General features: G+C 38.6%; 1 protein-coding gene across 4 annotated transcripts in view; it reads left to right on the forward strand.

Moving 5' to 3' along the window:
* The window catches only part of SCUBE1 (signal peptide, CUB domain and EGF like domain containing 1), a 193,070-nt gene that overhangs the window by 91,718 nt on the left and 73,441 nt on the right, over positions 1 to 27,911 (forward strand). For 3 of the 4 annotated variants that reach the window (XM_039720961.1, XM_039720986.1, XM_039720979.1), the window contains exons 5-7: positions 5,602 to 5,727; positions 13,732 to 13,848; positions 16,629 to 16,718. In XM_039720961.1, coding sequence (XP_039576895.1) covers positions 5,602 to 5,727; positions 13,732 to 13,848; positions 16,629 to 16,718 — 333 coding nt within the window. The remainder of the gene's footprint in view (positions 1 to 5,601; positions 5,728 to 13,731; positions 13,849 to 16,628; positions 16,719 to 27,911) is intronic. The other variant, XM_039720969.1, reaches the window with a different exon arrangement.

The raw sequence follows: 27,911 nt of genomic DNA on the forward strand, positions 1-27,911 counted from the left end.
TACTAAGCTCTGAAAGTCTGTTCCTAGATAGATGCTTTTGTACCTGTGGTGTTGTGATCAGCTGAGAAAGGGCACCTGCCTCAGCCAATTAGTTTCACCCTCCATTTTCTTGCTGAAGAGAGCAAATCTTGGTGGGGGTTTTGATCGTCAAGAAAAGACATTCTGTTTTGAGATGAAAACATCTTATTTCTCTCACTGGGGAGCAGAGGTCACCCAGACATTCCTCACATCCCAGAACTGGGTTTTTATTAGGGAGCCAGAAATGTCCAGAAGATCTGATGCAACTGTGCAGCATAAAGGTCAGATCCAGTGTGTTGGAAAACAGTCCTTTGGCTTTAATGGTCCTAAGATCTGACCATATGTATTTGTTGACTCTAATTGGATTGTTTAGCCAAATGCTGATTTTCATCACCCTTGGGATGCACACGAGATCCCGGAGTTAGAAGGCAAAGGCAGGGACACTCCCAGGTGTAGATGGGGAGCTGCTTTCCACATGTCAGACAAAAGGTTAACAGTCTGTTTCTATGTGACAAAAACATACATACATAATGTACCATATGGCTTAGAACAGCCATCTCACATTTTCACCAACATCATGTTCCTGTCTCCATCAGAATCGTGGTGTCTTTTGGTTGACTTCCATTCCTCACAGAGTAAGAACTCTGTGAGAGGAGTTGTCTTTGTCAGTTTTCTAAACTGCCTGGTCATTGACCAGTGTGTTTTATTGTAGCACTGTAGTTTCTTACACAATTTTTAAAAAGAGAACAAAAAAGAAATTGCTATGATACTAATAGTTTACAGAATAAGTAAAATGAGAATGCTTGTTTCCTCTTGTATTTTTTCCTCTCTCTGTTACTGAAGATATATCGTATATATGGTGCAACTTAATAACAGATCTCACTGTGTACCTTGTGTTAAAACTAACTTATCAACAAGAAAGGATAATGTGATTATGTAGTTTTCAAGACTGAGTGTCAATTATGCAGATGCTGCTGGGCATGTCGTACAAATATACAGTGTGTATGTATGGATTAAGTTCAAGATTTCCTGTATCTTCTTAGGACATTCAAGCACATATAGTCTGAAAATATTCTGAAAATTATTGATGCAATTTAAAGCGGTCTTTTTCAGATCGTGTTTGGAATCGGCGCTTTTCAGCATGTATAAAAACAGCAGCAATATAAATACAGAGTAAGTGAAATCATGGCAACATAGAGGATAATCTAAGCAAAGATGATGAGCCACATGGTAAAATAATTGCTAAAAGTCTTAATTAAGATCAGAACAGACAGTGTTGATGAGAAATAAAGGCTGATCCATGCTTTAGTTGTCACAGTCAGCCTGATTCAAGCACTTTCAGGGCCATTGAGCTGAAAACATTTTTAGAGCATAATACAATGGAGAGGCCATTATATCAGACTGAACGTTTTGCAGAACTGCACTATTAAAAGATTTGTGATAACTAAGTGGCAGACTGGATTAACGTAGTAGACTCACATCCAAATCTCTTCTAGGCCACGAACAAAAATGAGTGTGGACTGTGGATATACATAAAAGTTGCTGTCACTCTCCCATGAGCAATCTTTTGTAACTTAGAGTCAGGAAAAAATCCAGGAAGGCAATAGAGTTTCTCAAGTCATATCTAAAATGCTGAGAGAGGATTTAGTTTAATTAGATCACTGTTTTCTTTTCTTAAGTGACATTTCCCTTCCTGTTTATATTTTCCATTGGATTTTGTTTTGCTGTCTGTAAGGTGAATTTGCTGAGAATGTGTCTGTGTTTCAAAAGTTTATTTGACTGTCTGCCAGCACTGCTTAAGAGACATGCACCCATTCTTGTGCTGGCTTTAGAGATTACCTTGAGTAACAGCATTTGGGATTAAGACACTGCTTTTATGAACAGTTAATGTGTAAAACCTAGAACATTTCAACTGGACATTTTAGTGTCATGCTCATTAAGGATTTTGTATGTATGTACTCTGTGTGAGTACAGACTTCTCTCTTATCAACTCTCTTATCAACACTTAATCTTTCCCTTCATTTGGGAACCATGGCTTTTCACTTGACCCATAGTCCCATCAGTTCTAGAAGCTGGGACACACTAAGCACTGCAAAAATCAAGACAGGCTGGGAGCAGCTCCTTGTGTTCCAAACCAGAGCAAGGCAGATGTGCACACCATGGAGAGAAAGGGTGGTCATAAGTTCTGTAAATAGTTTTGTAAATACCTTCTTGTTGGGGCTTGGATGGAAGATCCATTGTCTGATACTTTGCACAGGCTGTGCAGCAGATCGAGGTAAAAGTGCTGTGGGCATAATACTGTACTTACTTGGGAGAGGCCTCCAATAGTTCCATGGGTGTTCTCCCTCTCTCTCCTATTTCTGGCCTGCATTAGTCAGCTCGAGGGACAACATGAGAAGCACAGGGCACCTCTTGGTGCCAGGACCCATCTGCTGAGTTGGGCCTGATGGTGATAAAAACTTCAAATAGATAAATGAACAGCAGAATCCCCTGCAATTTTTTTTTTTATTTGAATGGGTAGTTTTCCACCCCTTTCTGCAAATAAATAAAGTTTGCCCTCGATTATGAGGCTGGAGCACACTGCTCACCTCCTCCTTGGGTCACCCGTTGTCCTGAGGCTGAGCAGCAAGGCAGGCACTGAGAGGCTTAAATCCCCCTTTAACATTAGGGAAAATTTTCCCATGGTGTTATTCACACTCTGTACCCCTTATGGAAAAAGCATGTGTGCATTATGTCGCTGCTAAACATTAACTAAAATATTGCAAAGCTTACTTTCTCAGGGGGCACAAGCAAGGAGAAATGATATCTTAAACATCTTACTGCTCCTGTGGCAGCAGTGTGAACTCAGCAGTGCACGTTCTTATAGGAAAATACTAGAAGTGGTTTATGTTTTTTTAGTCTATTTTAAAGTCTGGACTACATCCTACTCAAGAGAATACTGAACAAAGTCATTTTAGGAGTAGTTTTCTCTCCTATTCATATGCATTTGTATAGAAACTAATATTAGTTCTAGAAAGATACTTAACATATTATTGTATTTTTAGCGTGACTTATGTGCCATATCATTAAAGATTCGGTATTCCCTCAAGAGTCAATTAGCAAAAAAGTAAACTTTATCAATGGTGATTCATAAATTATTTGTGTATGTAGATTGATAGAGACAGCATCTGGACAAATACTGTATCTGCAGAAAATTTTGAATTTTGAATTATTAAAATTATTTGTAAATTGACACCTTTTTTGGCATTTTTAGCAAGGTAAAATATTAACTTACTGCATTCTTATTTCACTAATATTTTCAGGCTAAAAAGGTTTTGCTTAGGAAACTATTTGTAATTTAATTTTTAGGTATTTTGAAAAATACTGAAATGAGAATTTTTGTTGTGCATGAGCTCCAGCTTATGACTGAAAAATAATGGTCTTTCATTTCACCATTATATTTTATAAAAGAATGATTTTCAGGCTCAGCAGATTTCTATGGTGTTCTCCATCTGAACATGCAACTGAAATAGTTTTTAGACAACTCTGATTAATAGAACAGACGGAATAATTAATATAGTAACTAAAATATTGTGGTCTTACACACAACTACCAGGATCACTTTTGTTTCTAATGATTTTGATCTTCAATTTCTCCCAATACTTTCAGCAGTGCACAATTTCTGTCTTCCCATAAAGGCAGAGATTCAGTATCTGCAAGTAAACACTGAAAGATCACTTGCTTGATTACACTTGTAGGCTATTAAATATCTGCTTTCATCTCTATAATTCCTCTCTTCTCAGAGCCTGGGCAGTGGAACTCAATCAGCCATGTGTTATCTTTCCCAGATCCCTTTCGGAGCATAGCACAGTGCACAGGAATGCAGTTTGTCAAACACATTGTGTCTGAAATCCTTTGTTGGGAGAAGTGGAGAGAAAGAGATTATAAAATGCCTCCAACCCTTCAATAAGGCCATTCCCAGGTTTCTTGTATCTGTTCAGTCCAACAAAGCGTTCATACCTCTCTTTGATGTGTAGGATGGTATATTATAGCATGTAGTGCGTATTGTATCTCAGGGTAGCATCTGTTGTCCAGGCTGCAGTTTACAAATAACTTACTTTGTTATAGTAACTTACTATTTTTTGGCAAGTTTTTGGGCTCAAGGACAATACAGAGGGCAATTTAGAAGAAATAAATGCATCTGTTGTGCATAATATTGGTTTTCATAGGCGGTGAGATTTAAGACCCTGGTGTGTTTTGTAGGAGAGGTGAACAAAAATACCCAATCAGACTGGTGATGTGTGTTTTTCATTACTCTGCTAATACCAACCTCTCGGAGGTAAAGCTGAACAGTGTGAATAACTTCTTGAAGCTGTTAACTTCTCTCTCCCTGAGGCAATCTCTGACTGACTTTCTGTAGCGTTGCCTCCTCAAAATTCTAGGCACAAAAAAACTTTTACTTGCAATACACTGGCACTTTAGATTTAAGTTGACCATTTTGCACTGTAGTAGTTTTGAGAAATTAGCCTAGAATAGATGAGAACAGATGCATTGCAAAGTGCCAAATAAGTTGCAGAGTCCACCCTGAAGTTGCTTACAGCAGTGTTTTGGGCAACACATGCAGTTTCCAGTGTAGCAAGCTGAGTTACAATGTGAATTCTCTGCCAGTGTATTCTGAGAGAATTTGTCTCTCCTTTACAGGTCAGATATCCAAGGGGAAGTCTGGGAAGGCTTTGTAATGCAAATCTAGCTAGCCTTCGTTCACACAAGGAATGTTAGATGCTGACCCATAAGAACTGAGTTCAAGATTTCTGTGAATATGTGGGATTTGAATTAACACGGTAATGAAAGATACTGAATACAACTTATACTCCTAGAGCCTAAATCACTGACATGGTTTAGAAAGATAAATTTGTCTCTGTGATGATTAAAAGAAAGCTGGTTGATATTATTCCTTGGCATAAACATTAGCAGGAGTCCACCCATGGCACTTGGATGCTTGTTGAACAGCTGGTGTGTTTTGTTTAATAGAGTCAAAGACAAAAGTGGTAGTAGGTTTGTTGGAGATGTGCTGTGTTTATGGTGGATGACAGAGAATTGAGATGTAAAACAAATAACAAAGAAATGGATCCAAGCAAAAATGCTTGGTTGTAATATTTGGCAGATTTTGTGTGTTAGAAAATATAAAGCACATTAACAGGCATATAAAAATGCACCAGACAGTAACAGCCATTGAATTTATACAAGGAAAAAAATAGCAGTGAGATCACTTATTCAGCTCTGTGGGACAGACAACTCCTGGACTATCCTTTAAATCCCTGATATTTTCATGAAAGATTAGAATATAGATACAGAATAGAGAAATTACAAGTCTCTATATGAAACAGAGTAGTGCTCATATTTGCCCCAGAGTGGGTTTGTCTTTTATTACATTGTTCTGTTGACTATATATCTCCTTTCAGCTCTGTTCTTTTATCTTGTGGAACATGGTCCAGATGAAAAATAAAAGTTACAGATAAAATTATTGGAGGACTGGATATGCACAATTATTTTGCAATTTTATTTTAATACTAATATTTTCTATTTTTCTTTCCTTTTCCACAGAGGGTATGAACTGTATGAACAAAGATCATGGGTGTGCACACATCTGCCGGGAGACACCCAAAGGTGGGGTTGCCTGTGAATGTAGACCTGGCTTTGAACTTGCCAAAAACCAGAAGGACTGCAAATGTAGGTAGATGAAGATTAAATTTCAAACACCCCAAAATGTCTTGTTTTCTTCATTGTTGTTATGTTCCAGAGGAAGATAAATTTGTTTAATTTAGTCCAAAGGTGATTTACAATTTTGGTAATGAAGGGTTTTTTGCTGTAGAAGATGCATTTGGGGATGGATAAGAGGGATTGAATGTTGACAGTGGCTCAGTTATCAAAACCATAACTTTTCTACTTTCCTATGAATGCAGAAAAGTAAAGGATCAGTTTAATCCAGGCTTTCCTTGTAAAGCAATACAAATAAAGCATAATGGATTCTGGCTTGCAATATTTTGAAGGTCCACAAAGGCAGATGCATCAATGAATTTAATGATAAATTCACTAAAACTATCAAATTAAGAGTGTCGGTTCCATTTTTTTTAAAACACAGAAATTATTGCTCTAGTCTTGATTCCACTGCTCACAGTCTAGAATTATTACTTGGAAAACAGGCAGCTGCATCATATATAGTGCTCTTTAGACAAAGGCCCAGAGTGGTATATTCTTGAAGCTGGGATGCTAAAGATGCAGATACTCATTAGCCCACAAAATTAGAAAATGTTCTGTACAGGTTCAAATAATTGACCTCAGCATTGTCATTTGAAAGCTTCAGAACTGAGTCTTTCTGATGGCTTCAGTGAGTCTTAGATCTGAGTCAAATAACTTGCATTCCTACTTGATAGCTCTGAGAGAGAGACAAAAAAAATGTGTATTAAGTAAAACAACATAAAATGTTTGCTGCTTTGCACTGGGCTAGTATGTTTGAGACAGTCTTTCTTACACTTCAGGTTTTTTCTTGCTGAGATCTCCACTACATAAACACATGTAGATGATAGTACTTCCCAAGTACAAAGTGAAAAGAATCACTTTCAAATGTCATAAACAAGTGCAACAGAGTATTTACAGCCTGATTTCTGCTCTGTATTAAGAGGCTACATAGGGCCAAAGAAAAAAGCACAGAGGAAAATGCCTTTATGGTAATTTTCCTTCTCAATGTTTATTAGAATATTGCGTGCTGTTAATTGGAGTGCAGTGTCAGCTACATTGATGAAGTGTGGGAGGATGTTTACTTATGTTGTTATTATTTGTTTCCTCAAATTCTTGTCTTCTTTGGGAGTTTCAGTGGTGGTGGCAGGAGGATTAGAGCCTTTTCTGGAACAGTATTTCTAAATACACCAGGGTTTAATAGAGTAAAAACTTCAATCTATTCTGTGCCCTTTGGTGTTCAAATTGTAATTGTAAGTATAATGAACTTTTGGTGACAGATTTCTAAGTAGGGACACTGAGTTATCCAAGGCTGCAGAACTTACTTTGAAGCACACCAACCTCTAAACCCACAGCACATTCTGCAAGTATGATACAGAGTTCTTACTTAAAATAATTACTTCTAGTCCTTCCAAATGCACAAAGTACAAAGGTGTAGCCAGATAGCCTGGGACAGTAATTGTGAGATTACAGCAGGCTATTTATAGAAGCCTAATTCTGAAACCAAATCTCAGCTTTTAAAAAACCTTTTTCAGAGCTAACCATTTCAGTGCAGCTGTGTTGAAGAGCTAGACACTTCCCACTTGCCAGCCTGAACTGGGTCTGTAGCCCTGTATTACAGGGACTGGTAGGGTCTGAGACACCCTTGTAGCACCCCATATGCCACCCCATATGGGTATGCCCCATATCCCAAACCAGGAATACTGGTTTATCAATGCTGGTCCCCCAGGAGTCCAGGCCTTTCAGAGTTTTTCAGAACTTGCTGCTCTGTTTTTTTAATGTGAACAAGTGACAGAGAGTCTAGTACCTCTCAGTACACCTAGTACGTCTCTTGGTGAAGTTTTATCAGCCACTTTGCAATTCCATCAGACCACTGGGACAGGTTTTCAAATGTATTGGCCCAGGGGCCTTTAGTAACAAGTCAAGTCTTCCTCAAAGGAAGATGTTAAAATCAGTTAGAAAACAGAAACCATTGGAGGAAGGCTCCATGCTTTTTATGTATCACAATTGTCATTACATGCTGTTACATAAGCACATCGCATCTTATCATTTACCTTCACATGCTGGTAAGGCAGTCACTCTTGCTTCATGCAGTGTCCATGACGGTCAGTGCTCATTAAACAGGCTTGTGTTCAGTATCTTCCTCTCCATAATTTAGTGTCATGCCTTTCCCGCTGCACAGCCCTTAAACCCTCTTGTGAATATAAAATTTTTCATTCCCTCATGGATTTTATTATGATACTCGTTACTGTAATATCAAAGTGTTTTGTAGACATTTGTAATGTATTTTCAAAATGCTCTTCTCAAGTTAAAAAGTACTGCTTTACCTATCTTACAAAAGAGAAATGAATATAAAGATATTAATATCAAAGTCATTTGGTTGTGATACGTGATTAACAAGAGCCCCACAGAAACCAGCTAAGCCAAACTCCTGATTGCTGCAGCTGTAGTTGCAACTGCCATAGAGAAAGACTATAATATCAGTAACCTGTAATAGAAGAGATTCATGTGACTTGCAAGCTCTAAGTAGGGCTTCCACAGTGAAGGCAGAAATAGGTTAGAGTTTTTAGGGCTCTTTTCACTGTCTGATCAAGACTGTTCTTTCTTGTCCATTTCTGGTTTGCTACTCACTCTGCAGCAGATGAGAAAAGATTCCCAGCTGTTTCCACAGCCCTGACTTTCCCCAGCTTCACTAGGCATTAAATGAGACAGGAGCAATTTCTGCATTTGTCATTGAGGAGAGTTATCATGATACAATGGGTCTATGTAGAAGACCCGTATTTTGCAGCTTTTGAGTGCTCAAGATTGCAGCCTTAATGGTTTCTTAGTGTAAATTTTAAGTGTGCAATTTGTAATTGCTCAACATGTTAAGAAAACACTGACATTCTGAGGCTGAAAGGCACCTCAAGAAGCCATCTAGAAATACACAAAGCAGAATCATACATATCCATACATGATCATTCAGATGAGCTGCATCCTTTAGCTCCACAGCATCAAAAAACTTCAGCTTCTGGGAGTTTACTCCTACTCCTGTACTTTAATGGCTTCTGGTGTACACAAACCCAGAAGAAGAATATGGTTTGTCAGTAATTTTCATAGATATTTGCTGGCAGCAGAAAGAAGATACTTCAGAATGGTCAATTTGACTCCAGATTATGTTGAAAAAAACATAGGAAGTTACCTCTTCTTTCTACATCTGTATCCATGGTATATACTAAGATCCTGATCCTGAGCACAATTGCATTAGAAGTTTTGATAAACTGAAGATTTTTTTTCCCCAAATATGAGCAAACAAAGACATTTTATGTTCCTCTCTTTCTTAGCTGGAAGCTTAAAAATAAGAGGAAATCTAAAGCAGTTTCGCATACCTGGAAGTTGCAACCTGAAAGAGTTATAAGCAAGTAAAAGCTGAATCTTTTGATGAAAAATGCTGGGTAACCCTACCTACAGCTATTTCTGTCTGCCTCCTTGGATAATAATGATTTAAGTGAGCAGGAAGGCTAGTGCAAAGTTATTCTGAAAATCCTGCCTAGTGCTTTTACAATAAAATGCCAACCTCCCTATGCCAAGTGGCAGCTTTTCATCTTCTGCTGACAGTGTCCTCATGCAACTGTTTGCTATCAGTACAAAGATCCCCAGAATGTAAAAAATGTAAAGCCATACTAGAATAAATCATGTAAGCAATGTTGCATGCACAGCTTTATCACATAAAGGTGCCCATATATTCATGTAAATTATGTATTTAATGGCCAGTTTAGTTAAGAAACAGAGCAATTTTCAAGTTATCTGGGATGACAATATGCTCATTTGAGAAGTCCATCCTACAAGAATGAAATATCTGTCTGGGGCATCTGAGCCATGGTATATATTTCAATCCACACGTGGACAGGATCAGAACACTTTTGGGCAATTTTTTATGTTACCAAGTAATAAATGCTAGGTTGGCCATATGTTTTCAAGTACTCCTTGCCATGGCCATGTAAGATGGATTCTATGAAACTTCAGAGAAGCACTGAAAACAGGATTTAGGCTGTAGAGTCAGGCTGAATACTGGTACTTTCTGTCTTCTGGGGAGTTTAGCATGGAATATCAATATTAATATTTAGTAGCATATGTACATTAAAATCCTTCTTGTTCTTTGAGATGTCATTTCTCTTTCAGACAGTTGTTTCTCATTTTTATTATCAAAATGTCATTTCTACACTAGTCCATATATTTCTCTGGCTGTGAGCACTGGCCCACATGCCAAGCTGTGTCTCAGGACTGTTTGGCTCAGCCCAGTCAAACTGAATAAGGCTGCTGGTTCCAGTCTGTGCAGGTGGACAGGTAGGGCCATTATGCTGCCTTCCAGGGCCTGAAAGGTGTCTGGCCAGCCCAGGACCCTGAGCATTGTAGTCAGTGAAAAGAATTAATCTGGTTTGAAGGCACTTTGAAGACCCAGTGTCAGCCCTAAAGCTCTTTATGCATGTGGAAGAGTGTTGGGAGAACAGACTGGTAGTTTGGCTGCCAGCACTGGACGTGTCCCACAGAGGGTGTGTGTCATTTATAGGGCTTTCCTCCCAGTAAAGGAAAGAGCCCAGAATTCTGACTGCACTTAGGACACATGTAAAAGCTGAAGCACTGTCCAAAGATGGTGTTACTCTGGTTTTAAATCTGCCATATGGCATGTATGGTATGTCTGAGTTCTAAAATATATGTGAATATTCTTCTTTGGTAAAAAACAAGCAAACAAACAAAAAACAAACAAAAAACCCCCAAACAAACAAAAAACAAAAACAAACAAACAAAAAAATACCACAAACAAACAAAAAATAACCAAAAAACCTCATTATTTTCCATCCCTTTCATTCTAACATGATTTATGATATTTTAAGGTGATCTGTGTCTGTTGGAATTTACCATTTTGCGTCTGTTTGCCTCTTCAGTGTCACAGACTCTGAATGAACACACAGCTGTTTGCATAGGTGAAGAGTCCAAATTATTCAGAAATAGTTTTTAAAGTAACACTTTGTGAATTCTCATTAATATTGGTTTAATTTTTTCTGGGAAAAAAAATGGAGTAGATCTGGATGTCCATTTGCTTTTAAATAATTATGATTTTCTTCCTCTAAGCAAGAGAAACTTCCCACTGTGTTACTGCCACAGAATGAGGACTGGAAGAAAATTGAAGTGATATATTTTACAACTGGATTTTGTAGCAATTTCACCTGTAGAGCTGTCAAACTTCAAAATGTTGACTCAAGTTACTTAAAATAAATAAATAAATTGTAGTCTAGACAGAAATTCAAATCCTTCAAAAGCATGATTTACTAATGTTTCTAGGAGACAGGAAAAGGAACTGACCTACATGTGAATTCATGGACTGGGTAGAATGGGAACCAGTAACTTTAATAGGCAGGGAAGCTGTAAAAGTGTGTGATTCTGCAGGATTTGCTATAAATGCCATCAGTCTGGTGCAGTTTTTTCATAGACAAATATAGTAAGGAAAAGTTCCTCATATTACGTGGGTCAGAGCAAGCCTGTTCAGATATTTTCATCTCTCACAGCAGAGGCTTTCAGCAAGGAATGCCAAAAACAACCACTGCAGTCACATTTTTTAAATACACACTTTGTTGCTGATTGCACTTAAAATCCTCAATAAACGTACTGTTGGCCTGAAATGTATTTAAACATCTGGCATAAACAACACTTTTAAGTTAATTTGTGATGGCACTGCAGTTCAACAAGGATAGAAAGTCCTAGAGGCATATGGGGTCAAGTAATAAGCATTCATTGGAAAGGTGGGAACTTTAGGAATAGAGAATTAACATCGACTTTTATTTGTTTTGCATCAAAAATATAAACCAAAATTTTACAGTGAATTAAAGGGAAATAAATGTTGGTTTCTTTGGATGCAAAGCAGACTGATTTGCTTCTGCTATTTTTTCACAAAAACAAATTATTTGGTAAGCTATAAAAGTGGAGAAGGAGAAAGAATGCCCAAGGGTAATTGTTGCTTAGGGGGTTTTGTAATGTAATTCCTTGCAAGTTTAGGATTCCCATGATTTGGAGTATATTCCTTCTTCTGTCTGGTAGGACTGAACCCACCATTTCCATTTTCCAGTCTAGTGCACAAACTTTCAAGCTGCAAAAAGAGAACATGGATCAGGCAGGTGTCCCCATGTTTCTTACTGCCATTCTTTCCAGTTGGATAGAGCAGTGATATTCCTGGAAAGTGAGGTGGGAATCCAGGAAGTCTCTCTTTTCAGAGATTATTCTTGCCACCCTGCACCAAGGCTATTCCATCTCTATCTCTGAACAGCACAAGAGTTTTTATTCCAAGTGTGGAGTGGGAAGGACCAAGGATGCTTGCACCTGCAGTGGCCTCAGCTCTGTACTCTGTACTTGAGAGGTGGACAGTTCCTGTTGTGATCTTTACGAGAATTCAGGAACTGAAATTGTAAACTTGTGGTTCCCATTCTGGCAGGAGGTTTTAATGGGAATTCTGTTGGGTATGCTGTGGTGGGTCTCCCTCAGCTGCTTTTTTTAGAACTGTTCCATTTTAAGCTGAATACCTCAGTGATTACTGAGAGTGACATGGCTGCTCAGCACTGAGGCACTCACACCAGAGGTGGGATATTTTATTTCTCGTTACTGTGATGGAAAATTCCGGTCTACTCCATTTTCAAGAGCTAGAATTAAAGCAGGGTCACTGAGTTCAGTGGGAAAATATATGAACGTAGCCCTTTTGCATTAGATACAGCCTCAGATTTTATTTAGATACATGATTTTCAAATCCTGTTAATGATTATCTTGGTTTTGTTGTATATTGCAACTTGCTGCCCTGCCTCTTTTATAAATTTTTATCTAGAAGGAAAATTCTGCTAAGACCAATGTGAGGAAGTTCCTTCTGATTACTGGAAGTCAGTATTTAAATAAATGTAGTATGCGTTTAAATTACCATAACATTTCAAAACATTTAAGTCCTCTGAAATGATGAGTGTATAACTAAATAACAGCATATTGGATTTCTCCCATATTTGCCAGTATATATTAACTAGTAGAGAACCTTGTCCAAATAAAGACAGTAGATTGAATTCAGGAGTCAGTGAGATCATGACTGTTATTCAACATCAAGGTATGCAACTGCAAAGGATGAAATGATACAGGGGCAAGTGAGAGGCTTTATGAAATGGTGCAAGCCAGCTTAATATTTTAAATCTGGTTTGTCTTAGATGGCAGAAATTAAATCTATCATGTGACAAAGGAAATCAATTGAATCTGATCTATTAATTCATGTAAGCTTCAAAACTCTAACTATTCTCATGAAAAATGTTTAAGGTATGTTTAGTACTTCTTCACCAGAGGACATCTGAATTGATAAAAGCTGTTCTTTCCTGGAAATGAAAGTGGCATCTCCAGTGCTTCCTTCCTGGTTGAGGCCAGCACACGGCGGAGCCATAACAACTGTGTATTTTTTTGTTGCAGAGAAGAAAAAAAAACCCCAAACATTTCCTGGTTTATTTTTAAACTTGTTGTTTTAGGGAGTCCAGCACTTGCTATAGTAGATTTCAAGACTTTTGTGGTTCTGTTCTTGCTGCTTGGTCTCTGCTTCCTCTATTGAGAGAATGACAGAACGACGACAGATGCTGTCTGTAGACCTAAAACTATACATTTGTATTGGTAGACTGTTAATTTCATCATGGATATGAAGCATGTAACTTTTAGGAAGACATGGAATTGGCTAAGAGTCACACTAAAATTGTTAATACAAACAGAGTGGGAAAATGCTTTTATTTTTCTTTCTTTACTGTATAGATTGAGGCTAGGGCATGAGACAGGCAGAAGGAAGGGGGCAGAAGGAAAAAATAGAAATAATTGCAAGCACAAATGTTATGTTGCCTTATGTCTTGGTATGTTACTGCTCTTCTGTGTTCTGAAAGCTTCTCAAGACTAATTGGTTTCATTGTCATTTTATTTATATATACATTTATACACATTCATTTGGGGCTTAACTAGTAACCTGTAACTATGGGAATGGAGGCTGCCAACACACCTGTGATGATACAGATACTGGCCCTGTGTGTGGCTGTCATCAGAAGTATGCCCTGCACTCAGATGGCCGAACCTGCATTGGTGAGTACTTCTCTGCAGCACGTTTGATTTGGGGTTGCTCAGAATCTCTGTGCCGTGTGTGTGTGTGTGTATGTCAGTGTGTGTCTGTGTGTGTGGGGCCTGTGTGACAGAGGGGTGCTCCAGCAGCTGACAGAAGGGTGTTCCAGCAGCTCCTGGCTCAGCCAGGCACACAGAGAAGCATTTTTGCGTGTTCTGTCAAAATGTTTATTAGTGAAGTATCCCTTTGTTACCTGCTTGTGACTTTTGTTTCTGTTTGCAACTATTTTTGAAGTAAAAAGGTATAGAACATTCATAATTTTGAATGAAAGTTCAGCTCTTCAGTTCACTTTCATCAGTCAAGATTTCCTTGCTTGAGCAACGTTAGAAAAATTACCTCCATTTCTGAGCTGTTACCAGGGAAAAGCAGTCATCATTATGTGCTTTCTTCCCTGGTGTATGTTTCATGATTCTAAAAACTGCAACACTTGTAGTGACTAAGCTTTCATTCAGAATATCAGCAGGAAAGAGCCAGTCAAGACATGGACCATCTTGGCAGATCCTTTGCAAACATTTATGATTACAAAATGTATGATTTACTTAACTCCATTTCCTTCCGCTCCACTTTAAAAAAATTAATTAAAAAGTGCATTTTTGCGTAACACAAGTTAACATTTGAAATGGTTTTCATTGGCATTGCAGACATGATGACTTTTTTTTTGTATAATTTCAAGTTCTTACAAATTTTTAGTCATTTCCTGAGGTTAAAAAAACACAGACACATATTTATCGTATTTTCTCTCCTGTACTGCAAGAGAGAGCATTTGACACCCATGGAAATCTGTCAGTTACCATTAGCTAGTCTGTCTTGGTCAGATCCATGTCATAAAGCTCTGTGGCTGCCCAGAGCCTTGCTCACTTCTGAGGGGTTTAATGGCACAAATTGTGGGGCACGGTGACATTTATGCTAGCAGAGGTAAAGCTGAGAAGAGCTCAGAGCTCTGCCTTTTTGTCTGTACAAGGTGTGTCTGAGGGTGCAGGGGATCTCTCAGTGAGTGCCTCTGATAACAGAGAGCTGCATCCTGCAATCCCTGTCCTGTGGCAGGTCCAGATGAGGAGAACTTGCAAGAGTGAGAGCCTTGAGAGCAGGTTTTATTGAACAGATAAATGATCTTCTATTTATTATTGTTCACTAATATACTTAGATGTTTTATTTTGTCCAGCATGTAAAAAAATATTTTACAAGCTGTTTACATTCCATCTATTTTCTTTTTACCTTTTTTTCTTATTTTTGTAATGTAATACATACAACTCCATGTTACATTCTTTGGTCTTGTAATGTAAGTCACTTATTACTGCCTGTGCTGATTTTCTTCCCTCTAAAATAGTTCTTTCTCTTAGAATACTTCTATTTTTTTTTTCCATTTATTTATTCCTGCTTTCTGGTGATGGTTCCTGATTGCCTGTCTTGTCTGATAACTGACGTTTATTAATTATTTACAGAGAAAAAAAAAACAAACAAACTCAAACAAAAGCCTCTATTGCAGCCTTATCCCATCTAGAACTTGTTAAAAACAAAACAAAACAACTTCTTGTTACCACTCAACCATGTAGAGTTGACACAAACAAAACCTGCCAGCCTCCTCCTCCTCCTCACTTCAGTGATTCCAGTGTTTGCTGTCTTCAGTGGTGTACATATTCCGGGCATCACTGCAAGAATGCAAACCTCTACAATGCCAAATAAATACTTGTTGACCCTTTGTCTAACATATTTTGTCTTTGTTTGCTTGTCTTAATCTTTTATATTTTTTTTATGTTTGCTGCACGTGAAAGACCCTACTTGCATTTTCAGTTCTTGTTTTTGTAATGAGCATTTCCCTTTTCCTACAAATAATTTTATTTACCCAGCTGCTGCTCCTCCATTGCTCTCCTGTATCAGAAATCTTTAATTTTATTTCACCTGCTGATCATCTCTTCCCACATTTGTGACTGTTTCTGTGTATTTCTAATGAAGTATAACCAAAGTCCTCATTATGCTGTATGAATCTCTTACACGTAGGATGTCAGAGACTACCTTGTAAAGTGACATTTGATGACATCATCTTGCTCACTGCATGCTAATAAAATTATTAAACCATGTTCTTGCAACATCTTTCCTAGCATTGAATGTTTAGCTAGTAGTGTTTCATAGACAAGCAGGCAACCAGCACTGCCCAAATTGATCTCTTTTTTTTTGTTTGTTTGGTTTGTTGTTTGTTTATTTTTGTTGTTTTTGTTGTTTAATTTGCATGCTGTTGTTTTGTTTCTCAGTGTGTCCATGTGTACAAGGCTGTGGTGCCTCCGTGCCCATCCATCACCGGACTCTTCTCACTCTCTCTCTCTGTCCCAGTCTTCTGCCTGCCACATTCAGATCCTGGTGTCCCCATTAGCCTAGGTTGTCTTTGGTAGTCTGTTTGACTAGCCTTCCTGAATTTTAATTTTCATCATTAACACCTCTGTGCGGCACCCATGTTAGCTGTCTTGTTTTCCAGTAGAAATCCAGCTTCCTCTGTGTGATTAATTACTTCTGAGCTGATCATTCTTCCTTCCCACCCTCTTTCTTTCTTTCTTCCTCCTTTCCCTAAACACCCTTTTAATTTTTTCCTGGGTTCTCAAAGGGAATTAACTCTCTAACGGGGATTTAGTGCTTTCATGCCTTGCTTCTTGGCTTTGGCTGTGCCATGCCAAGAAACTGTCTTAGGCAGCGGAAAATTGGGCTTGTGATTAACCAACTGCTCCATGTTTGTCCCTTACTTGTGTTTTAGAGAAGGATGAGGCTGCAATTGAGAGTTCTGAGTACAATGCCACGTCAGTAGCTGATGTGGACAAGCGGGTGAAACGGCGGCTACTTATGGGTAACACTTTTCTTCCACTTCCTTTGTTGTGCTCTCACTTTTGTCTGTATGTATGTGGGGGGGAGGTTCTCTTTTGGTTTCATTTGGTTTTGGTCTCCTTTGGTTTTGGTTTGGCCTGTTTTTTTTTAACCTGACTTCATCTGTGTGGAAAGGTCACCAATTTTGTTAGGTTCTCATCTGCTGTACAACTTCATTCTTTGTTTTTAAACTTTTTTTTTTCCTAATGCTGCAGCTTTAATGCTCAATTTTCTCTGCATAGAAATAAGCTTTTGCCATTAACCTCACTTAGCTTATGCAAGCTACTTTTTACATGTGATTTGTGTGTTTGTGTGTGTGTTGCTGTAGAATTCCTGAAAAATCTCCTGTTGCAGACTGCCTATTGACTTAAAAGTGGATGATGATGATGATATAAAACAATGTTCTATTACATCTGTGGTGTTAAATGAGCAAGTGTATTTACCTCTTAAAATTTCCTGTTCTTTTGATTAAAATGTAAATGTTATGACTGGAAATTCATTTATTTCCTTTGTGCAGCTATTTTAGTAACCACTGAAAGATCTTTCCCTAGTGACTAGTGAGCTTCTGTACATTCTTCTTTCTGAGGCATGGCTTGTTTCTCTGTGTTGTTGGAGCCTGAGAGTGGAACAGAGTAGGAAGTGCACTGAACAGTGAAGATAATTTAGCTTCTGCTCTCAGTTAACCCACTGCTCACCCTGGTGCTTGTCTCCTTCACTTTACATTTCTGGCTGTTAGTGAGAAGGGCCTTTTGGGGATAGAAGGGGTCGAGTGGCTGGACCTCTGCCAGACTTTGCATGAGACAAAGAGCACAGCATAGCACAGACTGCTGAATGATGCTTGGAGGTTTTCAGGTGGTTTATTTATCTGTATTTTCCACTCTGATGCCCTACCCACCTAATAAAATTATTTCCGCTAGATTTTGAACATAGTGGCCATTGGTGAGATGTACCCAATGGACCCACTTACATGACAGGGATTCATCACCACGGAAGAGATTCTGGGAGGACAAAATTCTGCTCTCTTCCCTCAGGGTTTCTATTTCTTTTCTTAAAACTACTGAGTCCTTTGCAGACTGTCCTGCTAACCTTTGGAATGCTCAGCTCTGTCTGTGAGCATCCATACCTATCTGGAGTAACCACCTCGAGGAGACCAAAGCCCCACTTTGAATATTTAGTTGATTGCTGTGCTAATAGTTGCATTAGGTGGAAATATTTATAAAGTTTCCATATCATGTGTGTCTTGTCATCCATGACAAATAGTCCATTTACCCAGAGACCAGCATACAATCACGGTGTAGGAAATGGCATAGTGTTATGATGTTGTTAGGGTATTAGATGACAAGATTGAGGTAAAATATCTTCCTTCCTGTGAAAATCTGGGCATATGTTCCTTTATTTTTAGATTATCCATGATTATTTATTTCCAATTGGTTTGCAGACCTAGCAAGAGACCCATATAGTTTTATTTTTTAATGATACACAATTTCAAATAATTTAACATAACAAAAGCTATGAGATAGCTCATCTTGCTTTATAAATGTGCTGTTAACACTTTTAGCTATAATTTCAATGAGACCCATATTCTCACAAAAGTCATGAAAATTAGTGTGCCAAAAGGCCTCCAGACCACTGAAAAATGCAACCCTCTGTGTCTCAGTGGTGAGTTTGCCCAGCCACAAATAGTATGTGCAGTACTCTCTAGAGATACTGAGCAACATAGTGCACTGTGTTGATGCCTCACCCTCTGAAAAAAATAAATATCCAACCTGAAAATAAGCTCACACTGCTTCCAAGAGTCCCAGAAAATAGCATTAAAAAGTTTAGCATTAAAAATATTAGTAACAGCCTTCTTAATTACACCAGGTCTGCAAGTTCCAAGCTGAACACAGACCATAGAAATAGGCTTAGGGAGATAGTTTAAAATCCAGTTTGCAAAATACACTGTTGAACTCTTCAGTGCCTCCTGTATTATCAGGTATCAGCTGACAGCTGAGAGTTTCTGGACATACTGTGTTTAAATCACTGATTCCTTAGAAAAACATTAACTACAGAGGAAAATAAATTTAATCAATGAGTGAGATCACTTATGGTGGCTTAATATTTAGGGACTTTTTTACTTATTTGTTTCTGCTGATTGCTGATATTCAGATTTTATTTTTTTTTAATGCACTCCTACTCATTTCCAAAGTGTAGTGGCATTTCCATGAAATTCCATATGTCTTCAGATGTTTTCTAAACTGCTGTTTTAGGAAGTACTGGAAGGTTCCTCATGAAACTTTTTTCCCAGTTTTTCTAAATAGACTGTGATTTTTGACCCTCCTGAAGACAGTCTTGGGAGAGTAGGAAAAGTAGACGACTTTATGTAATTTCAGGAATCTGATGAAAGTTGAAAGTTTCAGTTGCAAGTCCTCAGATGATAATTGCTAGTTCCCTGTCATTTGCTGCATGCTATCAAAATTACTATGATCTGTATAACCTTGAAGTCAGCCAAGGCTCAGAATAAGCCTGCCAAGATTGCTTTAGAACAGTGTTGCTGTCTGACAAGGCTGCCTATAGGAGTTGTTTTGCTACACTAAGACTGGCCACCTCAGACTGGCTGTGGCCGAGTCATGCTGTAGTCCTGTGGCTTGTGGCTAAATCTTAAACAGAGAAAATTAGGTAAATACACAATTTTCCTTCCTGTTAGATGCATTCTTATCTAGATCTGAGGCAGATGAGAAACTGGTCTTCTCTGATGACCTACAAGAAACTTCCCTTTAGAACTGTCCAAAGATGCCTAGGAATTTCCATCCAACTTTTTTGTAATGTTTGGACAGACCCTAAGGGCTTTCAGCTGTCACTGATTTCCCTGGATCAGAGAAAAGCACTTGGATTCACAGTCAAGAGTGCTCCCATTCCAGAGATGGCACGGAATGGCTGTTGTCTGGTCAGTGAATGTTCATACAGCTCATTTCCCTCTTCCACACTTCCCCTTGGCCATTGCCATCATGGAGCAGAGGCAGTGCAGCCTTAGTTGTACTCCAGGGGGGCTCCTGGAGAGGTCCTGCCTCGGTTCCATGGTGGCTGCTGTGAACTGGACCTTGAGCCATGAGCATTCCGTAGTTGAGGAGGTACATGGATCCTGCAGAAGTGCACAGCTCCAAAAGCAGAACTGTACCATCATCTCTAAGGCACTCTTACACTCCCCTTTTTGCAGAACACCTTGCACTTGCTACAAAGCAGAAGGGCACAACCAGTGTCTTCAGGTCATCTTAAACATCTGGTGTCATTTATCTTGCAGTTATTTGAGCACAGCCTTCAGCTTTTAAAATTATGTTAAAATCTCTGTTTTGTGTGGTATAGCAGATTTTTTTTTCTGGAAGTATTTTGTGTGTTTCTTAGGAGCATCACAGCAACCTTCTCCATATTCCTTTACCTTCTTTTCCTTCAGAACCCATTTGCTACAACTGTTTTTTCTATTATAGCATCATAGCATGAGTCTGCCCTAGCTGGTTAGAGGAGTGGACTGGTGCATTTCACATACTTTTCAGTCTAAATCCAGAATGAGTGTGAATCACAGTATATTTGCCCTGCCTACCTGTATGAGAGCCATTCTAGTATGGGCACACAATTTTAGAAGAACCTTTCCAGTTAACCCTACTAATACACTAATCTTCAAAATATTTTGTCCAGTGTCCCATCTTCAGCAATAGAAGATGATTTTATTTATGTTTCCATATCTCTTTTTTGATGTTATAGCCCTGGATAGAATTCATAAGTCCAGCAGCCCCATCACAGTCTAAACTGTAAAAATAAATCATCCAGCAGCCTGGCACGTTATCATTAAATAAGTTGTAAATAATTAAGTCTTATAGGCTTAATTCTCCTTGGCCACTGTCTTTCACTTGAAGAGGCTGCAAGGTTTTTATAGAGCAATTGTCTGTTGATATCCTGAAGCTTTCTTTTAGAAACTTTTTAGAAACCTTCTTTTAGAACTTGATATCCTAGTCACAGAAATAGAATTCATAGCATCAGTTACTGTCATCAGGCTCCCTTATTACAAGTCAAGTGCTTACAAAGAGGTGACAAGCAGCTGGAAACTTCCTCTTTGAGGAACGAGAACTGTAGAACTGTCTGAAATTTAGACTCAAGGACTCCTCCTCTCCTAGTCAGAGATAATGCTTTGCTCTTTGGCTGCCCTCTACATTAACTCTTTGAACCAAGTAATTTTATTAAGTTTTTCTTTATATTGTCTTTAAAAATGGAGTTGCTCACTACATTGCAATCATCCCAGGCCTTATTAGACTGCATGAATCTATAAAGTGTTTTAGCAACACAACCATGATGTTTTCTGCAGGCTGTTTGTTAAATCCGGTCCTTTGGTCAGCTCTTCTTGAAGAGGCAGACCTGACTAATTTCTCACTATGTTTCATTTTCCGTCCTCTACTCTTTAGCAGTCAATGAATTAGGTTCATTTGGGCTTGACATGAGATGACTTCAGAACAACTGCCAACACTATGCATCTTCCTCACCTTCAATCCCTTTTCCATTCTTCACAGAATTCACAGAATCACTAAGTTGGAAGAGAGCTTCAAGATCATTGAGTCCAGTCCATGCCCTAACACCTCAGCTAAACCATGGCACCAAGTGCCACATCCAGTCTTTTGTTAAACACATCCAGGGATGGTGACTCCACCACCTCCCTGGGCAGGTATTCCAGAACTTCATCACCCTTTCCATAAAAACTTTTTCCTAATATCCAGCCTATATTTCCCTTGATGCAGCTTGAGACTGTGTCCTCTGGTTCTGTCATTTGCTGCCTGGAGAAAGAGACGAACCCCCACCTGACCCCAACCACCCTTCATGAAGTTGTAAAGAGTGATCTCTTCTCTGAGATCACTGTTGTAATAACTCACTTTGACAATAAAACATTCTTGCTCTGACCTTGGAAGATAAAAAGTTTTTTCCTTCTTGTAACAGGAGGGATGTACAAAGTACTTGTAAGTATAGCAAAGAGCTCAGGACAATGAGACCATCCTGAAGTTGAGGAATTGTAGTAATTTCCCTTCCATGCTTTAGGGAAGCAAAATGGATACCACTCCTAGAGGTGTCTTCAGAAATCCAAACTGCACAGAAATTCACTCCTTCATGAGACATATTCAATTAATTTTGTGTCAGGGCAGCTGAGGATTTTGCCATTGGACACCAACTTCTTGGTCATCAGTAAGATCATTTGCAACCTACTTCAAAAAGAGTAATGTAATTCTCTTCCCTGGAAGCTGGTTCCTAAGAACCCTCCGAAGTATTCTACTGTCAGCTGAAATGCTGGTATAAGCTGTGAAGTACATTGGAACTATGCTGGTCTTTGTTACTTCTCAATTTTACATCTGCCTTGATTGCTTCTGTGGTGCCATTTAGAAACCAAAAACAACCAGCTTTGCCAGGCTGGGATATATGTGCACCTGCATTACATTTTATCCCTGATTTCCTAGGAGTTGATCACAGGCAGGGCTGTGGTCTGGCTATATTCCTGGCACTTAACCAGCAAATAAGGTAGTATTTTCAAGTTCTGTACTTTCCCTTATTGTAGCAAGAATCATTTGACTTCTGCAGATGTCTCCTCTTTCATTATCTTATTAGTGGCTTTCCAGCCATTTATTACGAGCACCCAGCTACCTACCTGGAGAAGTGAGTGTGCAGTCAGCTAAGACCATTCCCTCTGCACAGCAATAGCTACAGATGTGAACTGTGGAAATTGCAATTTGGGCATTTCTGCCATGGATTAGTCTATGACAGAGAATATCCTCCCTGCAAGTTATGTGGGGCAGAATCATATCTTTGTTTGCATTTGCTTGCTGTAGAAATTGTAAATCCCCATCAGCTCTATTCCAAGGATCCCAAACATTGCAGTAAACAGCCAAAGCCGGCTCAGAATAACAGATCATAAATGCAAGTCCTGCTCCGACCACTTTAATGACATGCCAGTACTCCCTTCTCTGTGTGCTGGGCAGCTCTTTCATCCACTCTTGTGCCTCCTGAAGGTACCTGGACATACCAGACAAGGTAACTGTGTTTAACTGTGTCCTGTCCTGGTCAGAGCTGTTTAGGTTTCATGTCTTTAGCCCAGTACCTACAATGGATTTTAATGAGCTGCTCATATGATATTAAATAAAAAACCCACAACTTGAGCTTGTGCCATGGCTTACAGCATTTGTAGCAAAGGCAAGCATTTAAATATCTGTTACATCAAAAAAGGTAGAGAGATTTACAAATTTAGAGCTCAGGTTTACCCATTTGAACCAAAAGTAGTACTCAACATCATATGCCTTGAGTCATCTGAATTTAATAGTCAGCCATATGGCATCTTTTCTTAACCTCCAGTTATCTAAGGATTAGGTTGCCCTATTCATCCTGTACATCAAGTGTGCTTTGACTGACTTGTCTGGAGCACCTGAAAAATAAGAAACCTTCTAATTTCTCTAGTGGGCTTTTTTTCTACTTCCACCTTTCTGTATGAGACACAGGACTCTTTTTGAATCACTGTTTTCTCTTCAGTAGAGAGAGACATTCAGCTTTTTTTTGATTACAGGAAAATAGAATCCACAAAGTTAACTACAATTACCAGAGTCTCATAATTAAATTTATTTTCTCCTGCCATGTTTAAAATGACAGCATATCAACATGGAAATTTTCCTTCTATAGTCCTTCAGCATGCTAAGATCTCTTTGGTGGTGACTCAGTGTGAATAACTTATCCAAAATCAAGCATCTTGAAATACTATAGAATCTGTAGAATCTGTCTTGAAATACTGTATAAACTACACAGTCACAGTGTAGAGAATATGGAAATCTCATAATTTTCTGGATTTCAGGGCTCTGTGGTAGAACCATATTTAGCTTCTTTGCAGATCAGGAAAAGGAGCTGTAGAACATATGACCGTCACACATTCTTAACCTTAAAGAAACTTGTCATCTGATGAGAGCTTTCTGTCAAAAGGCTTTTTTCTTGAAAGTAGGTTTTGTGGAGAAACTCTGGGTTTTCACAGTGCTTTTGCCTGGAATCTTCTTCAGGGAGATAGAATGTACACAGACAGAACGTACTTGTTAGAATATTCATTTGAAATGTTAGGAAATTATTCTAAAGACCCTTTTACAGTGCATTGCCACTGTTCAAGAAAAATGTTGGTCTGTAAAGTCAGACTAACTCTTTATTGTCTCATGTATATGTTCCACCCTTGAGGCCACTATCGGTAATCAATAGCTTGATAAAAGCTAGGGATTTTTCAGTTTCAGTAAACATAAAAGCATAGAAAATGTGACCTGGGTATCTAACACACAATTTAATGTCTAAACTACCAAACATTGAAGTAAAGAGTGTACAAGCTCTGGTTTGCCATCAGAAAATTCCAAAAGTCTTACATTCTTTCATTCCAACATGAATTTAAAACTGATTCTGCAGACTTTATTTTTGTCTTCTTTCAAAATAGAATGAGAGTGATACTCCTTCCAGGTTTCTGTCTCAAAGAGCAGGATGATGGACAAGCTACTGTTCATTTTCAAGTGTTCTTTCAAAGCAGTTAAATTCTATCACAGTTACAGCCTACCAAGCGTCACTTTAAGCCAAGAGCACCTTTCCAGTGTGTGCTTCAGTGCCTAGCTTTGTACTGCTTCCTAGGATTCTTCCAATTACTTAAACTATGTCTTTATTTTTCTGAATGGCTTTTACCCAACTTAGAAATGCTCACTGTCAGAAAGCCAAGCGTGTGTCTCTGTATGATTCATAATTCTTTTGTGCTTTAATCAATAAAGAATTGCGAACATTTCATTAGCAGGCATATTGCTAGGAGATTCTATCATTCAGTTAGTGCCTGTGAAACCAAGACCTCACTTTAACTCCTCTGTCAGTTCTACTTTGCTGTATGAAATCATAGCAAACGGGGGGAAGAAATCCCTGAGGTCATTCATGCATTCTCTGCCTCCCAAGGACCAATATTTTAATCTTGAGTTACCATCACTTGTATTCATTGAGTTTGTGAATGGTGTGCTACTTCCTGTAAAAATCCCTTTTCATTTCTTTGCTGATGATAAAGACTCTGACCTTATCCAGAATTCCTGGCAATACCTTCCATTGTTTTGCTTTCCCATTTTAAATGAAAGGAATTATCCAGGGTCAGGAGATAATGCTCCTTCGCTATGTTCAGAATTTCAGTTTTTCTTAAATGCAGCTTCTCTATCTAGAGAGAGCACCACATCTAGAAGTGTTAATTTTAAGATCCAGACTGGACTCATAGGATGCTTATAAAACACCTGATAAAATCTATCAAGTGACAGTCCCTAAATATGTAGTGTTCCCTGAAGAGGAATCAAGTTTTTCTGAACTGAGAGCTGAGGGGTTCATGATTCAGTGTAAGATTCACCGTGTTGTTTCTTCACACATTGCTTATGTGGCAGGGCAGAATTCTCATCCTATTTTCATGCAAATAAAATTCTACCAATCACGAAATTGCAAGGAAATGAGGAGACAAGCATAACGAAGTGAAGAATTCCACATTCTGCAAGTTACCCTTTCTGTCTTACCTTTTTCATTCCCTGAATATGAAGCTCTTTCAGTTTCTCCTTCGTCTGTTTGCAGCTATTTGTTTCTTTCATTATACTCTTGTGAATGCTCTTTCTTATCCTTTCAGCATCACAGAGCATAATTTGCATGAGAATAGCATAGTTCTCCCTTAACTGAAAATTGAAATATTTTGTGTTGAGTTTCTTCTTGTGCTTGTTGTCCTTTGGATCCCTCCCTGTACCATGATTTACTGCCACATAGTACATGTACCTCATGGACTGCTGCTTTCAGTAAAATTCTTTTTATGGATGGCAACAGCAGTCTTATCATCTGTTCTCTGTCTCATGTCTTTCTTACTCATACTGCATATTCCCTCTTATGTAAAGGCGAGCTCATTTTATAATCCACAGAAATTTGTTTTTTTAAGGCCTTTCCTGAGTTAAGTTTGAATCTCTTCCAAGTTTCCGGCTTTCAGGATTTGTGCATTGTTGATTAGAATTTGCAAGGGATCTTCAGTGGGGTTTTTTTTATTCAGTTAGGGTTTTTTGTTCAGTTAGTCCCTGTTCTTAGGCATGGTCATGTGCTTCACCTACCACAAGTGGTTGAAATTATTTCTGGATTCTCTAGATAAAAGTTAGGAGGAAGAGAAAGGATCCCAGTTCAAAACCCCAGTGTGTCTGGAATTCAGAAAGAGCTCTCTTTGATGGAGATTGTGCTGTTGCAGCAGTGTGAAGGAAACAGATGAAATGTCTGCACAGGCAGCCCTTGAGCCAGATGGAGCAAAGTGCATTTTCAGGAGGGGAGGGGAGGGGAGACACTGCACAAACTAAGGACTGATTTGAATCCAGACACTATGTGTATTAAACTAAATGAATTCAATATTGCTTAAGAGGAGGGAGCCAGTACCAATCAGTTCAGCAGGCCCTTGTCCTCTCATAGAACTGCTCTAATAACTTACCATCATCACTTTTTCAAAATGGCAACATAGTTTGCACAATGGAATCCTGGTGTTGGTCCCAAAACACAGCAGTGATGCAAGGAATCACAACACACAATGGCAATCAATGGTTTCAGATTAGACCTTCTCAAAATTCTCAGATCCATATATTTGACTGTCTTTAACGGACGTCCTTAATCTTTCTCAGTTGTTCAAAGTTGGTGTTTCACTGTGAATTAAATACAGAGAAATAAACTCATTTTTATGTGCTTAGGATAGGTAAACAGGTTATCTCGTGATTCAGAGACAGTAGCAGTTTACAACAGCTTTAGTGACAGCACATCTGCTGAGACACAGATACTGGGAGTAGTTTGCCCTTTTTGCCACTCCAGTTGCCAGGAATTATTACTTCAGAGGCACCTTTTTAGGAAAAAAAAATATCTAATTAATCCATATACCTTCTTGTTGCACTGGCTAAAACTGTGAGTGCACTAAAGCTGCCATCCTGTTTGCACCATTAAGCTTTAGTTGCATGAAGATTAACTTGTTCATGTGTCTGACCCCTGAATTCAAGATGGTTATATTCTGAGCATATGATGCCATGTTCAGATCTTGTGCAAAATTCAGACCAAGTGTAGAAGGAGACACAATTACAATCTGAGTAGATTTACTCTTGACTTTGCTTGGACTATGATTTATTTGATTGGACTTGATGGTTTCTCTAAATTCTGAGCTCCAGGCTACTCCATCAAGCATTGCTCTTGCCTAGCATAAATATTGACTTAGAATAAGCTCAAAATAATATGGCACAGATTTTGAGTCCAGTCATCCTGTTTCTGCAGACCCCAATGAGCTTTAATCCACTGCAAATGAATACCAAATAAAGGCAGTTTGAATTGCTAGTTTTCTTTAACTTGCCATTTGGTTAGTGTTATCATTTGGGTAATCATAGGAACTAGGTGGTGAAAAAAAGTATTTTTCCATTTTCAAGTCTTCCTTTTGGCTGTACTTACTGTTTACCACGTCAACCTAAACAGTTTATAGAAATCTGGCAAACTTAGAGAATACCCTTTGTTTTGAGGAACTGTTATATCTTTTATCTGCAGCCTACCAGTTGCTGCAAAAAATCCTTTTCCTCTGCACAAGGCCTTAAGACAGGGGGTCAGTCCAGCCTTCCTCTCTGATTCAGAGGAAATGGCAATCATAAGCCCTACAGAACAGCCATTTCATTTAGTCCAAGAACAACATTTTCTGAGCAGTAAGGTGTCATTCAGTGTCCCTCTCATGCTTTTCCTAAGAGACAGATGCTGCAAGGCTGCCTTGAATGCAGGTGATGACTTAATGGCTTCCCTCTCCCATTTTCACTTAGGTTGTGTAGTTCTCTTGTTTTCACTTCAGCTGGGTTTTTTTCTTCTGTTAAGACTTTGCATGTTTTACACACATTCTTGATAGCAGCTCTTACATTTACAATTGTTATCCACTCTTTCCAGACATTGTGTTATGATCAGGAGTCAGGAAAAAAGTGGGGTTTTTCTGGATCCTGTTGACTTCAGACTGCCATGAGGGGTAACAGAAAAGATCAGAGAATCATTTCTCCATATCTCTAAATAAAGCACCTTGGTGGTAGATCCCCTCCTCTTGCCTTTATTGGTGTTTACCTTGTCCAGTTTAAATACTTTTCCTCATGATTTATCAAATATTATA

Source organism: Passer montanus, unplaced genomic scaffold (assembly GCF_014805655.1).
Source record: "Passer montanus isolate IOZ18808 unplaced genomic scaffold, ASM1480565v1 scaffold106, whole genome shotgun sequence".
NCBI lineage: Eukaryota > Metazoa > Chordata > Aves > Passeriformes > Passeridae > Passer > Passer montanus.